Source organism: Pristis pectinata, chromosome 15, assembly GCF_009764475.1.
Source record: "Pristis pectinata isolate sPriPec2 chromosome 15, sPriPec2.1.pri, whole genome shotgun sequence".
Taxonomy (NCBI): domain Eukaryota; kingdom Metazoa; phylum Chordata; class Chondrichthyes; order Rhinopristiformes; family Pristidae; genus Pristis; species Pristis pectinata.
The window spans coordinates 9,057,024-9,070,480 of NC_067419.1; the positions used below are offsets into that span (position 1 = coordinate 9,057,024).

The following is a 13,457-nucleotide window of genomic DNA, read 5'->3' on the forward strand; positions in this document are numbered from 1 at the left end:
AGGTCAGTGCTTCAGTGCGGTACTGAGAGAATGCTGCGCTGTCAAAAATGTAGCTGTTAGATGATGTGGTAACCTGAGGATGACGCTGACCTCTTTGGTAATGGCACTATTGGGAGATGAGTAGGGGAATACCTTGTGATAGCCTGCTGGGAGTTATGGGCTTTATTGCAACACAGGCAGCTGTTTACTCATTTCTGGGCGGACTCTCCTCAATCCAGCAGGGGCCTCTGCTGCAGTGCCGCTATATCTGTGTGCCAGCAGACTTTCCTGGCCCTCATGTTCTTTCTTGTACAAATTGTGTTTAACTTATGTTTTTCTTGTGAATGCTGCTTATATGATGCTATGTGCCTGTGATGCTGCTGCAATTAAGATTTCTATTGCACCTGTGCTTACATGTACTTGTGCATATGGCAATAAACTAGACTTTGACTTTGACCAGTAGTGCAGGCAGCACCAAGTTGAACCGTTGCTAGAGGCAGGAAATGATTGAATGAGTTTGTGCCCGTTTGCAACGTCACCTGGGTATGGCCAAGAGGAGAGAGTGTTCAGGAAAGGAAAGGCTGGACTGAGCTTTAGTTCTATTAATGGAGGAGGAGGAAACCTCAACCTCTCATCCTCCCCGTCCAAGTGGTTACTGCCCTTGGCTCACGGTTCTCTGGGGAGCAACTGAAACTCTTTCAATAAAGGGATGTTTTGAGTAATATTTATTTTAAATTTATTATCTTTGTGGTGAAAGGTAGATATAAGTAGGAAGTCCCAAGTCCCTAAATAATCTATGAAACAGAAATAAACTTGGGGCTTTTGGATGCAGGACAAGTGTATTTGATGTAGCCTATGTGAACTTAGTACGGCTTTTGACAAAGTCTCATGTGGCAAGTCTGGCAGAAACCCAGGCAGGGAGAGTGGCAAATAGGATGCAAGAATTACTCAGTGCAGGGATCACAAGGTCAAGGTTAGTTGTTTTTTTTCCCCGACTGGACGACTGTTTCAAGTCAGTTTCCACAGGCCTCGATAATCGGTCTTTGACTTTTTGTACTATATACATAAATGATTTGGAGTTAAATATATGATTAAAGATGCTTCACAGCACAAGTTACTCTGGTTCAATCCTGACTTCTGGTGCTGTCTGTATGCAATTTGCATGTTCTTCCTGTGACCGTATGGGTTTCTCTGGGTACTCCAGAATTCTCCCACTATGCAAAGATCTGTGGATTGATAGGTTAATTGTTCACTGTAAGATGCCACTAATATGCAGGGAAATGGTAGGACCTGGGAGGTGGTGGGAACAGGAATGAAGGGAGAATGCTGTAGATGACAGGGAAAATTAGTGGGGTAGAAATTGTGAGCCAGCATAGAATTAATAGGCTGAAATGGCCTCTGACGTTGCATGGAAATATGGACCTATTTCCCAAAGCAGAGGAGTTAAAATCCAGGAAGCACCAAATTCAAGTAATTGTTAGAAGGTTTTGAGGAAAGATGTTTTCATCCAGGGCATGGGAGTGGTCTGGAATGAACTGCCTCAGGGTGATGCAGGCAGAAATCCTCATCACAGTTAAACAATAGTTGGATGTGTATTTTAAGAGTTATGATCTGCAGGACTGCAGATCTAGTTCTGGGAGTTGAGGTAAGACTGGGTTGCTTTTTTTCAACTCTTATGGATGCAATGGGCTGAAGGGCCCATCTTCTATGATCCGACGAAGACAATTGGTTTTGGAGAACAGCTGCTTGTGACGCCAGGGGTTACAATACATCAGTTGACGTGGTTTATTCTTAACAGGCGGGCTGTGTGTTTATTAAAAAAATTCTCCTAGTCTTTTCCCTCAAAGTTCTCACATGAAATCCATTCCTATTTATTACTATTATGAACATTCCTAATGCTGCTTGCCTTTTGTAACTGGGGATTGGGGTACTGGTAGAAATGGTGTGCAACTGAGGAACTCAGCAGCTTGCAAGTCATCAGAATATCTGTCCTGTTGTCATGCCTCTGATTATCCCTTAATCAATGTCGGGTAAAAGTATTTTCTTTCATTTGTGCTTTGCTGTTTGAGGGAACTTGGATATAAATTGGCTGCCACATTTTTTTCACTGACTTCAAAGCAAAAAGCATTTCATTAATTTAAAGCACTTAGATGTCCTGAGGTGGTGAATGCACTGTGTTATGCAAACTGATCTATAATTACTAAGTCAATGCCTCCCTCAGTTTTTGTTGGAGTATATTGAACCATATTTGCCTGCCTTTACTCACAGGATAATTGCAAACAAGCATGGATAATCTGCCCAATTGACTTCATTTGCCCGTAAAGAAAGCATACAATTGTTAAATAATTCCAGTGATTTTCTTTTGTTTCTGTCTTTCCATCCTGATGCATTCCTTATTGAAAACTTGCGATGAATTTTCGGATATCTGACCTAATTTTAATTTTATCCATTTGCAGTTAGTCCCATTTTACTATTTTAATTTTTATCTCTGTTATGTGCCTGGGCAGAATGCTGAAGCTGTGGTCTAATCATAGAATCAGGATGTTGGTCCCTTGGGCGCTGTCATCCACTCCACTAGATTGTGACTGACTGATTTCTTTAGTTATGAGCCTAAGTTGGCTTGTATACTGAAACAAGAACAGACAATGCTGGAGACAGCCAGCTGATCAGATTGTATCTGTGGAAAGAGCAACAGTTAACTCTTCAGGTCAAAGCCCATTTGTCAGAAGAGTAAACAAATTAGTTTTAAGTTGCAGAGGTTGGGATGGATAGGACAAAGGAGGTATCTCTAAGGTGAGGCCAGGGTTGCTGTGGGGATAAGCTACACATAAACTAACTTAAACTAGTTTGCGAGGGGGATGGGAACCGGAGGAAGTAGAAGAAGTAAAGTCAGATCTAACGTATAGAGATGCTTTGAGGAAGGAGAAGCAGAGTACAGGGTATAAAAGTAGCAAAGGTGGATGGACTAAAGTGCATTTACTTAAATGCAAGAAGTATCAGGAATAAGGGTGATGAACTGAGACCTTGGATAAATACATGGAACTACAATATTGTGGCTCTTGCAGAGACTTGGCTGTCACCAGGGTGGGAATGGATACTGAATATTCCTGGATTTCAGTGTTTTAAAAGGAATAGGGAGGGGGGGAGAAGAGGAGGAGGGGTGGCGTTACTGGTCAGGGATACTATTACAGCTGCAGAAAGGGTGGATAATGTAGAAGGATCCTCTCTAGAGTCAGAATGGGTGGAAGTTAGAACCATAGAACCACAGAACAATACAGCACAATACAGGCCCTTCAGCCCACCATGTTGTGCCGACCTTTAAACCATGCCTAAGACTGACTAACCCCTTCCTCCCACATATTCCCCTATTTTAAATTTCTCCATATGCTTATCTAACGATCTCTTGAACTTGACCAACGTACTTGCCTCCACCACTACCCCAGGCAGTGCATTCCATGCACCAACCACTCTCTGGGTAAAAAAAAAACCTCCCTCTGATATCTCCTTTCAACTTCCCACCCATTACCTTAAAGCCATGCCCTCTCATATTGAGCATTGGTGCCCTGGGAAAGAGGTGCTGGCTGTCCACTCTATCTATTCCTCTTAATATTTTGTACACCTCTATCATGTCTTCCCTCATCCTCCTCCTCTCCAAAGAGTAAAGTCCTAGATCCCTTAGTCTCTCCTCATAATCCATTCTCTCCAAACCAGGCAGCATCCTGGTAAATCTCCTCTGCACCCTTCCCAATGTTTCCACATCCTTCCTACAATGAGGTGACCAGAACTGGACACAGTACTCCAAGTGTGGTCTAACCAGAGTTTTGTAGAGCTGCATCATTACCTGACGGTTCTTAAACTTGATCCCTCGACTTATGAAAGTTAACATCCCATAAGCTTTCTTAACTACCCTATCCACCTGTGAGGCAACTTTAAGTGATCTGTGGATATGAACCTCCAGATCCCTCTGCTCCTCCACACTACCCAGAATCCTGCCATTAACCTTGTACTCTGCCTTGGAGTTTGTCCTTCCAAAGTGTACCACCTCACAATTCTTCGGATTGAACTCCATCTGCCACTTCTCAGCCCAGCCCTGCATCCTATCAATATCCCTCTGTAAACTTTGACAGTCCTCCACACTATCCACAACACAACCAACCGTTGTGTCGTCTGCAAACTTGCCAACCTACCCTTCTACCCCCTCATCCAAGTCATTAATAAATATTACGAAAAGTAGAGGTCCCAGAACCAATCCTTGTGGGACACTGCTGGTCACAGCCCTCCAATCTGAATGCACTCCCTCCACCACAACTCTCTGCTTTCTACAGGAAAGCCAATTCTGAATCCACACAGCCAAGCCTCCCTGGATCCCATGCCCTCTGACCTTCTGAAGAAGACTACCATGTGGAACCTTGTCAAACGCCTTACTAAAATCCATGTAGAGAAAATCTACTGCACTACCCTCATCAATCTGCCTGGTCACCACCTCAAAGAATCCTATCTGGCTTGAGAGACAGGATGACGAGAGTGAAGGTAGGACCGATTAGAGACAAAGGTGGGAGGATGTGCCTGGAAGCTGTGGAAGTGGGTGAGGTCCTCAATGAATACTTCTCTTCAGTATTCACCAAGGAGAGGGGCCTTGATGACGCTAAGGACAGTGTTGGTGAGGTTAATGTTTTGGAACATGTAGATATCAAGACGGAGGATGTATTGGAGCTGTTAAAAAATATTAGGACAGATAAGTCCCCGGGGCCTGACGGAATATTCCCCAGGCTACTCCGTGAGGTGAGGGAGGAGATTGCTGAACCGTTGGCTAGGATCTTTGAGTCCTCATTGTCCATGGAATGGTACCGGAGAATTGGAGGGTGGGAAATGTTGTCCCCTTACTCAAAAAAAAAAGGAAGTAGGGATAGTCCAGGGAATTATCGACCAGTGAGCCTTGCGTCTGTGGTGGCCGAGCTGTTGGAAAAGATTCTTAGAGGATTTGTGGGCATTTAGAGAATCATGGTCTGATCAGGGACAGCCAGCATGGCTTGTGAAGGGCGGATCATGTCTCACAAGCCTGATAGGGTTCTTTGAGGAGGTGAACAGACAGATTGATGAGGGTAGTGCAGTAGATGTGGTCGACATGGATTTTAATAAGGCATTTGATAAGGTTCTACATGGTAGGCTTCTTCAGAAGGTCAGAGGGCATGAGATCCAGGGAGGCTTGGCTGTGTGGATTCAGAATTGGCTTTCCTGTAGAAAGCAGAGAGTTGTGGTGGAGGGAGTGCATTCAGATTGGAGGGCTGTGACTAGTGGTGTCCCACAAGGATCGGTTCTGGGACCTCTACTTTTTGTGATTTTTATTAATGACTTGGATGAGGGGGTAGAAGGGTAGGTTGGCAAGTTTGCAGATGACACAAAGGTTGGTGGTGTTGTGGATAGTGTGGAGGACTGACGAAGATTGCAGAGGGATAGTGATAGGATGTAGAGCTGGGCTGAGAAGTGGCAGATGGAGTTCAATCCGGAGAAGTGTGAAGTGGTGCACTTTGGAAGGACAAACTCCAAGGTGGAGTACAAAGTTAATGACAGGATTCTGGGTAGTGTGGAGGAGCAGAGGGATCTGGGGGTTCATATTCACAGATCACTGAAAGTTGCCTCACAGGTGGATAGGGTAGTTAAGAAAGCTTATGGGATGTTAGCATTCATAAGTCATGGGATCGAGTTTAAGAGCCGCAAGGTAATGATGCAGCTCTACAAGACTCTGGTTAGACCACACTTGGAGTACTGTGTCCAGTTCTGGTCGCCTCATTGTAGGAAGGATGTGGAAGCATTGGAAAGGGTACAGTGGAGATTTACCAGGATGCTGCCTGGTTTAGAGAGTATGGATTATGAGGAGAGACTAAGGGATCTAGGGCTTTACTCTGTGGAGAGAAGAGGATAAAAGGAGACATGATAGAGGTATACAAAATATTAAGAGGAATAGATAGAGTAGACAGCCAGAGCCTCTTTCCAAGGGCACCAATGCTCAATACAAGAGGGCATGGCTTTAAAGTAATGGGTGGGAAGTTGAAGGCAGATATCAGAGGGAGGTTTTTTTTTACCCAGAGTGTGGTTGGGGCATGGAATGTGCTGCCTGGTGTGGTGGTGGAGGCAGGAACATTGGTCAAATTCAAGAGATTGCTGGATAAGCATATGGAGGAATTTAAAATAGGGGGATATGTGGGAGGAAGGTGTTAGATAGTCTTAGGCATGGTTTAAAGGTTGGCATAACATGGTGGGCCGAAGGGCCTGTATTGAGCTGCACTTTCTATGACAATCTGATTTGTAGGTTAATGAGGGAAGTTAGAGAGAAAACAACACAAAGGAAAGTAAAAGCTGTAAAAAGTGGGACTGTAGGAAATGCCCAGCAGGTCAGGGTGAAGAGAGCCAATAGAGATGGGCGATATTCAGCAAAACTGACCAGTTCTGATACAAACAGAGAAAGCGAGTTACCTGAATTGTTGAATTGAGTCCAGAAGGTTGCAACATGCCCAGACAGAAGATGAGTGCTGTTCCTCAAGGTTGCATTGTGCCTTATTATAACGGTGCAGGAGGCAACAGACGGATGGGTCAGAGTGAGATGTGTTGTTCTAACCTCTGGGCTACACAGGCTGGGTCAACTCACACTCTCGTTAGAACATAGACCATTACAGCAGAGTACAGGCCTGTCAGCCCATGATGTTGTGCCGACATTTTATCCTGCTCTGAGATCTATCTGACCCTTCCCTCCCACATCGCCCTCCATTTTTCTATCACTTATGTACACATCTCTTAAATGTATCTGCCTCCACCACCTCTGCCGGCAGTGTGCTGCACACACCCACCATGTTGTTTTTTTAAAAAAAAACTTACCTCTGACATCCCCCACGTACCTTCCACCAATCATCTTAAAATTATGTCCCCTCGTGTTGGCCATTTTCACCAGGGAAAAAGTCTCTGACTATCCACTCAATCCATGCCTTTTATCTTCTTGTACACCTCTATCAAGTCATCTCTCATCCTCCTTTGCTTCAAAGAGAAAAGCTCTAGCTCACTCAACCTATCGTCATAAGACATGCTCTCCAATTCAGGCAGCATCCTGGTAAATCTCCTCTGCACCGTCTCTAAAGCTTCCACATCCTGCCTATAGTGAGGTGACCAGAACTGAACACAATACTCCAGGTGTGGTCCAACCAGAGTTTTATAGAGCCGCAACATTACCTTGCAGCTCTTGACCTCTATACCCCGACTAATGAAGGTCATGCGCGTTCTTAACAACCCAATCAGCCTGCACGGCAACCTTGAGGGATCTATGGATGTGGATCCAAGATCCCTCTGTTCCCTTACAGTGCTAAGAGTTCAGCCATTAACCTTGTATTCTACCTTCAAATTCAATCTTCGAAAGTGTATCACTTCATACTTTTCCTCGGTTGAATTCCATCTGCCACTTCTCAGCCCTGCTCTGTATCCTATCAATATCCTGTTGTAACCTACAGCAACCTTCTACACTATCCACAATACCACCAACCTTCATGTCATCTGCAAACTTACTAACCCACCGTTCCACATCCTCATCCAAGTCATTTATAAAAATCACAAAGAGCAGGGTCCCAGAACAGATACCTGTGGAAAACCACTGGTCACTGACCTCCAGGCAGAATACAACCACCCTCTGCCTTCTATGGGCGAGCCAGTTCTGAATCCACACAGCCAAGTTTCCTTGGATCCCATGCCTCCTGACTTTCTGAATGAGCCTTCCACGAGGAACCTTATCAAACACCTTACTAAAATCCATGTACTCCACATCCACTGCTTTACCTTCATCAATGTGCTTTGTCACATCCTCAAAGAATTCAATCAGGCTCATGAGGCACAACCTACCCCTCTCAAAGCCATGTTGACTGTCCCTAATCAGCCTATGCTTCTCCAAATGCCCTGTCTCTAAGAATCTTCTCTAGTAATTTGCCCACCACTGAAGTAAGACTCACTGGCCTGTAATTCCCAGGGTTATCTCTACTCCCTTTCTTGAGCAAAGGTACAACATTTGCTGCCCTCCAATCATCTGGCACTATTCCTGCGGTCAAGATCATTGCCGAGATACAGCAATCTTTTCCCTCGTGTCCTGTAATAACCTTGGATATATCCTGTTCGGCCCCGGTGACTTATCTGTTCTAATATTTTTTCAAAAGTTCCAGCACATCCTCTTTCTTCACGTTGATGTGCCTTACCATATCAGCCTGTTGTGGGCCATCCTCACAAACATCAAGGTATCTCTCATTGGTGAATACTGAAACAAAGTATTCATTAAGGACCTCCCCTACCTCTTCTGACTCCAGGCACATGTTTCCTCTCTTATCCCTGATTGGCCGTACCCTCACTCTAGTCATCCTCCTATTCTTCACATATTTGTAGAATGCCTTGGGGTTTTCCTTAATCCTACTCATCAAGGCCCCCTTTCTAGCTCTCCTGTCCATTCTTAGGCCTCTTCCTGGCTACCTTGTAACTCTAAAGAGCCCTGCCTGATCCATGCTTTCTTCCTCTTGACAAGACATTCTATGTCTCTTGTAAACCATGGTTCCTTCACTCTATCATCCTTACCCTCCCTCAGTGGGACAAACCTGTCCAGAACCCCATACAAGTACACCCTAAACAACCTCCACATTTCCACTGTGCATTTCCCCAAGAACATCTGTTCCCAATTTATGCTCACAAGTTCCTGCCTGATAGCATCATAATTTGCCCTTCCCCAGTTAAATACTTTCCCATATCGTCTGCTCCTATTCCTCTCCAAGGCTATGGTAAAGGTCAAGGAGTTACGGTTGCTGTCTCCAAAATGCTCTCCCACCGAGAGATCTGAAACCTGATCAGGCTCAATGCCTCGTACCAGGTCCATTGTGGCCTCTCCTTTTGTTGGCCTGTCCACATACTGTGTCAGGAATCCTTCCTGGATACCCTAACAAATTCTGCCCCATCTATCCCCTTTACACTAAGGGGGTGCAAATCAATATAGGGAAGTTGAAATCCCCATGACGACAACCCTGTTATCTTTGCATCTCTCCAAAATCTGCCTCTTAATCTGCTCCTCAGTGTCTCTGCTGCTCTTGGGGGGGGGGGGTCTGTAGAATGCTCCCAATAGAGAGATCATTCCCATCCTGGTTCTGACTTCCACCCACACTCAGTAGACAATCCCTCCAGGATGTCCTCCCTTGTTGTGATACTCCTTGTATGGTAAATCTGCCATCCCAGAGACTATTCTGGTGAATCTTTGTTGCATACTATCTATGGCAAATAAATTCATTTTTGGGTATGGATACCAAAACTGTCTGCAGTACTCCAGGTCCAGTCTCACCAAGATGCTGTATAATTACAATAGGACATCTTTATATTCAAATTCTCTCTTAACGAAGGCTAACATTCTGTTTATATTCCTACTTGCTTGCTACACCTGCATGTTAGTTTTGAGTGACTTGTGTACAAGGACACCCTGGTTCCTTAAATTATATCACCACCTCTCATTCACAGGTGACCCTCACTTTAGAGTCATTCAGGTAATGAACATTTGACCTTATGGAATTCACAAATAACTACCCAAAAATTTGAGAAACACAACAAAATTCACTTTCTCCAAAATTTATGTGAAAGAAGTAAATAAATAAACACAAAATGCATTTTCTTTTCAACTCGTTTCTTGACGTATGCACAGATGACGTGGCTTCATGTTACGGAAAGTCACGATGTGATCTGTTGTCTAGGAATGCAATCCTCCCTCCCAGAACACAGTGTCCTATATTTGAAAAATGCTCTGTTTTGTGCACCAGTGGGTGATGTCACATTTTTCCACATTCTGTTCTCTCTGCTCACTTAGCTTGTCTCTATTCCCATGAAGTCTCTTCATCCTCCTCCCCTGTCTCAATTCCACCTAGTTTAGTATCGTTAGCAAACTTGGAAATATAGCACTTGGTTTCCTGACCATATTTTGGAGCAAATATGGAGGTGATTTTCTGTGGACAATTGCATTTGAGGAGGGTGTTCCACAGTCCCTCCTGATTGAAGTCAAAGGCTATGGTCAAGTTGAAAAAAGGCTGCATTTCATAGTTGCTGCTGCTGTACTTTCGTGGCATAGTGACGATTATGTCCATTGACTCTCCACTGGGGGTCTCAGGAGCAGCTCTTCTGTTGCTGGGAAGAGGCGCTTTAAAAGAACCCTGGTGTTGACTATTCCTGTGGCAACAACAGCATGGAATACCTTCTATAGTTACCATACACAGCCCTGTCTCCTTGAAGATGTTCACAATTATGACATCTCTGATATTTTCTGCGAATTTCTCCTCTTGCCAGATGTTGAAGATAAGACCTTGAATTCTTGGTCACGAACTGTAGACTTTTCAACTTCTTGCTGGTCGGGTAGCACGCGGTTAGCCAGTATTTGCTTCTGTGGTACTCATCTTAGGGACAAACTGTAATTGAGGGGGATTTTGAAGTGGTCCTTTTGGTGGGGCTTGGATATTTGGGCCATAGATGACTTTTGAAGTATCAAAGAACCTGTGCATGTCATGACTGTCAGTGCATTGCTCAGCCTCTTGCACTCTCTCTGTCACCATCTGTTCTTTAGGTTATTGGTTTCTGATGGACCTCTACCTTTGGATGCTTGTTGAGTTGTTCCTTTTATCTTGAGGAATGGTGGAGCTTCCAATCCAGAAATGACTTCAGCTTGCATTTGATTTGCTGCTTGATCTCCTGGTTATTCTCATCAGGTCTGGTTCTACTTAGTAGTCAATCTGTGAGTGTCTTTGCAGGACCCAATTATGCTAATTTCAAGGCATAAGGTGTGGACACTTCATGGGTCCTGTAGGCTGGGAATTGATTGGTTGAAGTGGTCTAAGAAGAGCTATCTTTGTGATGTCCTTGATAATCTTGACAATGATTTTCTTGCAGCAGTGCGTCTGTTGATGCTGATCTTTTAGGGACAGGTTGATGGAAATAATGGAGAGCGTTAGGCATTTGGACCTGTCATGCACAGGAGATGTGGACCTCTTTTCTGTTCCATGCTCGGGCAACACAGTACCCAAAGTCACAGTCTGTTAACCCATCAGGCAGGCAGTTCTCAATCCATGCCTGTATATTGTCTCCAGTTCCTTGTGCTCTAACCTCATTGTCCAGCCTTTTGTTTGTAACCTCATCAAAATCCTTCTGAAAATCTAAATGCATCACATCCACTAATTTCTTTGTGTCTATTTGATGAGTCACATCTTGAAAAAGCTCTAATAGATCAGTGAAACATGATTTCCCTCTCATAAATCCATGTTGATTCTCCCAATCCTTGTTATTGTGGTGTTCCATCACAACATCCTTCATTATGGATTATTGATTATTATGTTACAGAAGTTAAACATGTTGGCCATTGTCCACAGACTCTTGAGTCTCTTTTTAGTTTCATCCTTATATTATAGCACCACTCACAGAAAATGTTCCCTGAATTTCCTCTGCTCGTCTTTGTATTCAATTTTATCATTGTGGTTCCCAACTATTTTGTCTAAGTCAAATGTTTAATTTCTCAGTTGCCTCCTCATATTCCACTAACTCACTTCTGTTTACCAGTCTTTGTTCCATGTGTCTTGACACCTTGCCAATAAAAAAAAGTTTATCTTTTGTCATAATTTTATTTGATAAGAAAACCACAGCCTCTACTTCACACCTTGATTTAAACAGCTGATTGATATATATGCAAAATCTTGAATTTAATAAAATAGCAGTACCTTACAACTGAGCACACCCCCAGTCTCCCAAACCAGAGGTTGTGGACTTCCCACCCTGTGTTCACCGTCCCCCAGCCACCACTGATAGCAGATACCAACATTTGCTATGATTTATTTACCTACTTTCTTGCTAAATCTTTTGCTCTACCTCCACAACGTGCAAGGGAAAGGCCTTTGATGCTATTCAATTTCCAAGCAGTTAGCTCATGGCCAAAATGGCTGTTGGTCCCTTGTACAAGATGCAAGGAAATTCCAGTTGATTTTTTTTCTCCCTTATGTGTTCTTTCTTGCAGAGTTGGTTAGGAAAGCTGATCACCATAATAGTAGGCTGCATGTTGTCAGTGAGCACTGCTGAGTTCCTCCATCAGATTGTTTGTAGGTCATTTAGCATATTGGTTCCAATCTGTTCTAGGAAAAGCTGCATTTTAGCCAATTGTATGTAATGTGCCAATGCAAACTTGTGTGCTTCTGTGCCTTCCCGAGATTGCTTTGCACAATTCAAATTGTTTTTCATATTTAACTTTTAAAATCCAAGATTGAACGATCAGTTATTTGTGGTGCAGTTGAGCTGATCTTTGTTTTTTTTGTCATCTGCAGGTGCCATACTCGCCTTCATGTTGGGGTTTTTCCAGATTCCATTGGATGATTGTGAGGAAATGTACCGAAAGATAGGGACAGATGTATTTAAACAGAATGTAATAGTGGGAACAATGAAAATGGGCTGGAGCCATGCCTTTTATGAGAGTGAGCCATGGGAAAAAGTACTGAAGTAAGTATCAGATATCCTTGCATTTTCTTCTAATGATTCCCCAATATCTCTCACCTTAGCACTCAACTGTATAACAACTTAGGTTCTTATTTATAGTGCCAACTTCTTAGTGTATGTGTGTGATTTAATATCTTTTAAAGAAGGACTTTTGGATTGTGCGGTCGAGGAGTTAGTATAAGGATGACCCATGTTGAAATTAATGATTTGTGGCAAACACATATCGCACTTCTTGTGCCAATTATGTAATCTATGCCTACTGAAATGGTCTTTTTTTTAAATCGTCCATTTTTTGACAAATTTGAATGTTTTTGGAACATTGGCATTTAGTTTTATTTTGCTTCCTGTGTTCTCCAGTAAAGCATTTTGTTTAGCACATTCTTGTAAAAGTAACAGCCCTTTAAAACCTGCTGCATCATTACCAGCTCCCTCAACAGCTGTGCCCTCTTTGTTTTCGGCTGCTTTTTAACAATTACAGCTAGTGCAGTCTTTAAGGCTCAAAATGATAGGCTGCCTGTCATAAGCCTATTCCATGGGTAAGACTTTAAACTAATTAGTTAGGGAAACAGAAGGAAGAGGGTGCTGTTGAGGGGGGATTTAGTAACTTAAAGAAAAGGGGTGATAATGTAGAGCAGCCAAAGTGTTAATGATAACAGGAGTCTCTTAGGAAGAGACAAAGCATATAAGCATACCAGTATAGGTCCAATTATAGCCTAAGGAGCCATTGCAGAGATGTGGCTGCAAAGTGACCAAGGCTGGAAATTAAACTTTTGAAAAAGACAGGGAAAATTGAAGAAAAGAGTTGAAGGAAAAGATTAGCTAAAGTTAACATGTCTGTCTTGCAGACAAAGACATGAGATGTTTTGGTGGAGAGTAAGGGAAAATAATTTATTTTTTAAAAATCATGTATCTTCATGGATGAAGATGCACAAAACCTGGAAGTAGTACAGAACAGG

At 43.2% G+C, this 13,457-nt stretch overlaps 1 protein-coding gene across 2 annotated transcripts in view; it reads left to right on the forward strand.

Moving 5' to 3' along the window:
• Nucleotides 1–13,457, forward strand: part of pnpla8 (patatin-like phospholipase domain containing 8) — an 85,924-nt gene that overhangs the window by 36,880 nt on the left and 35,587 nt on the right. For both annotated transcript variants that reach the window (XM_052029816.1, XM_052029817.1), the window contains exon 6: nucleotides 12,333–12,504. In XM_052029816.1, the coding sequence (XP_051885776.1) occupies nucleotides 12,333–12,504 (172 nt within the window). The remainder of the gene's footprint in view (nucleotides 1–12,332; nucleotides 12,505–13,457) is intronic.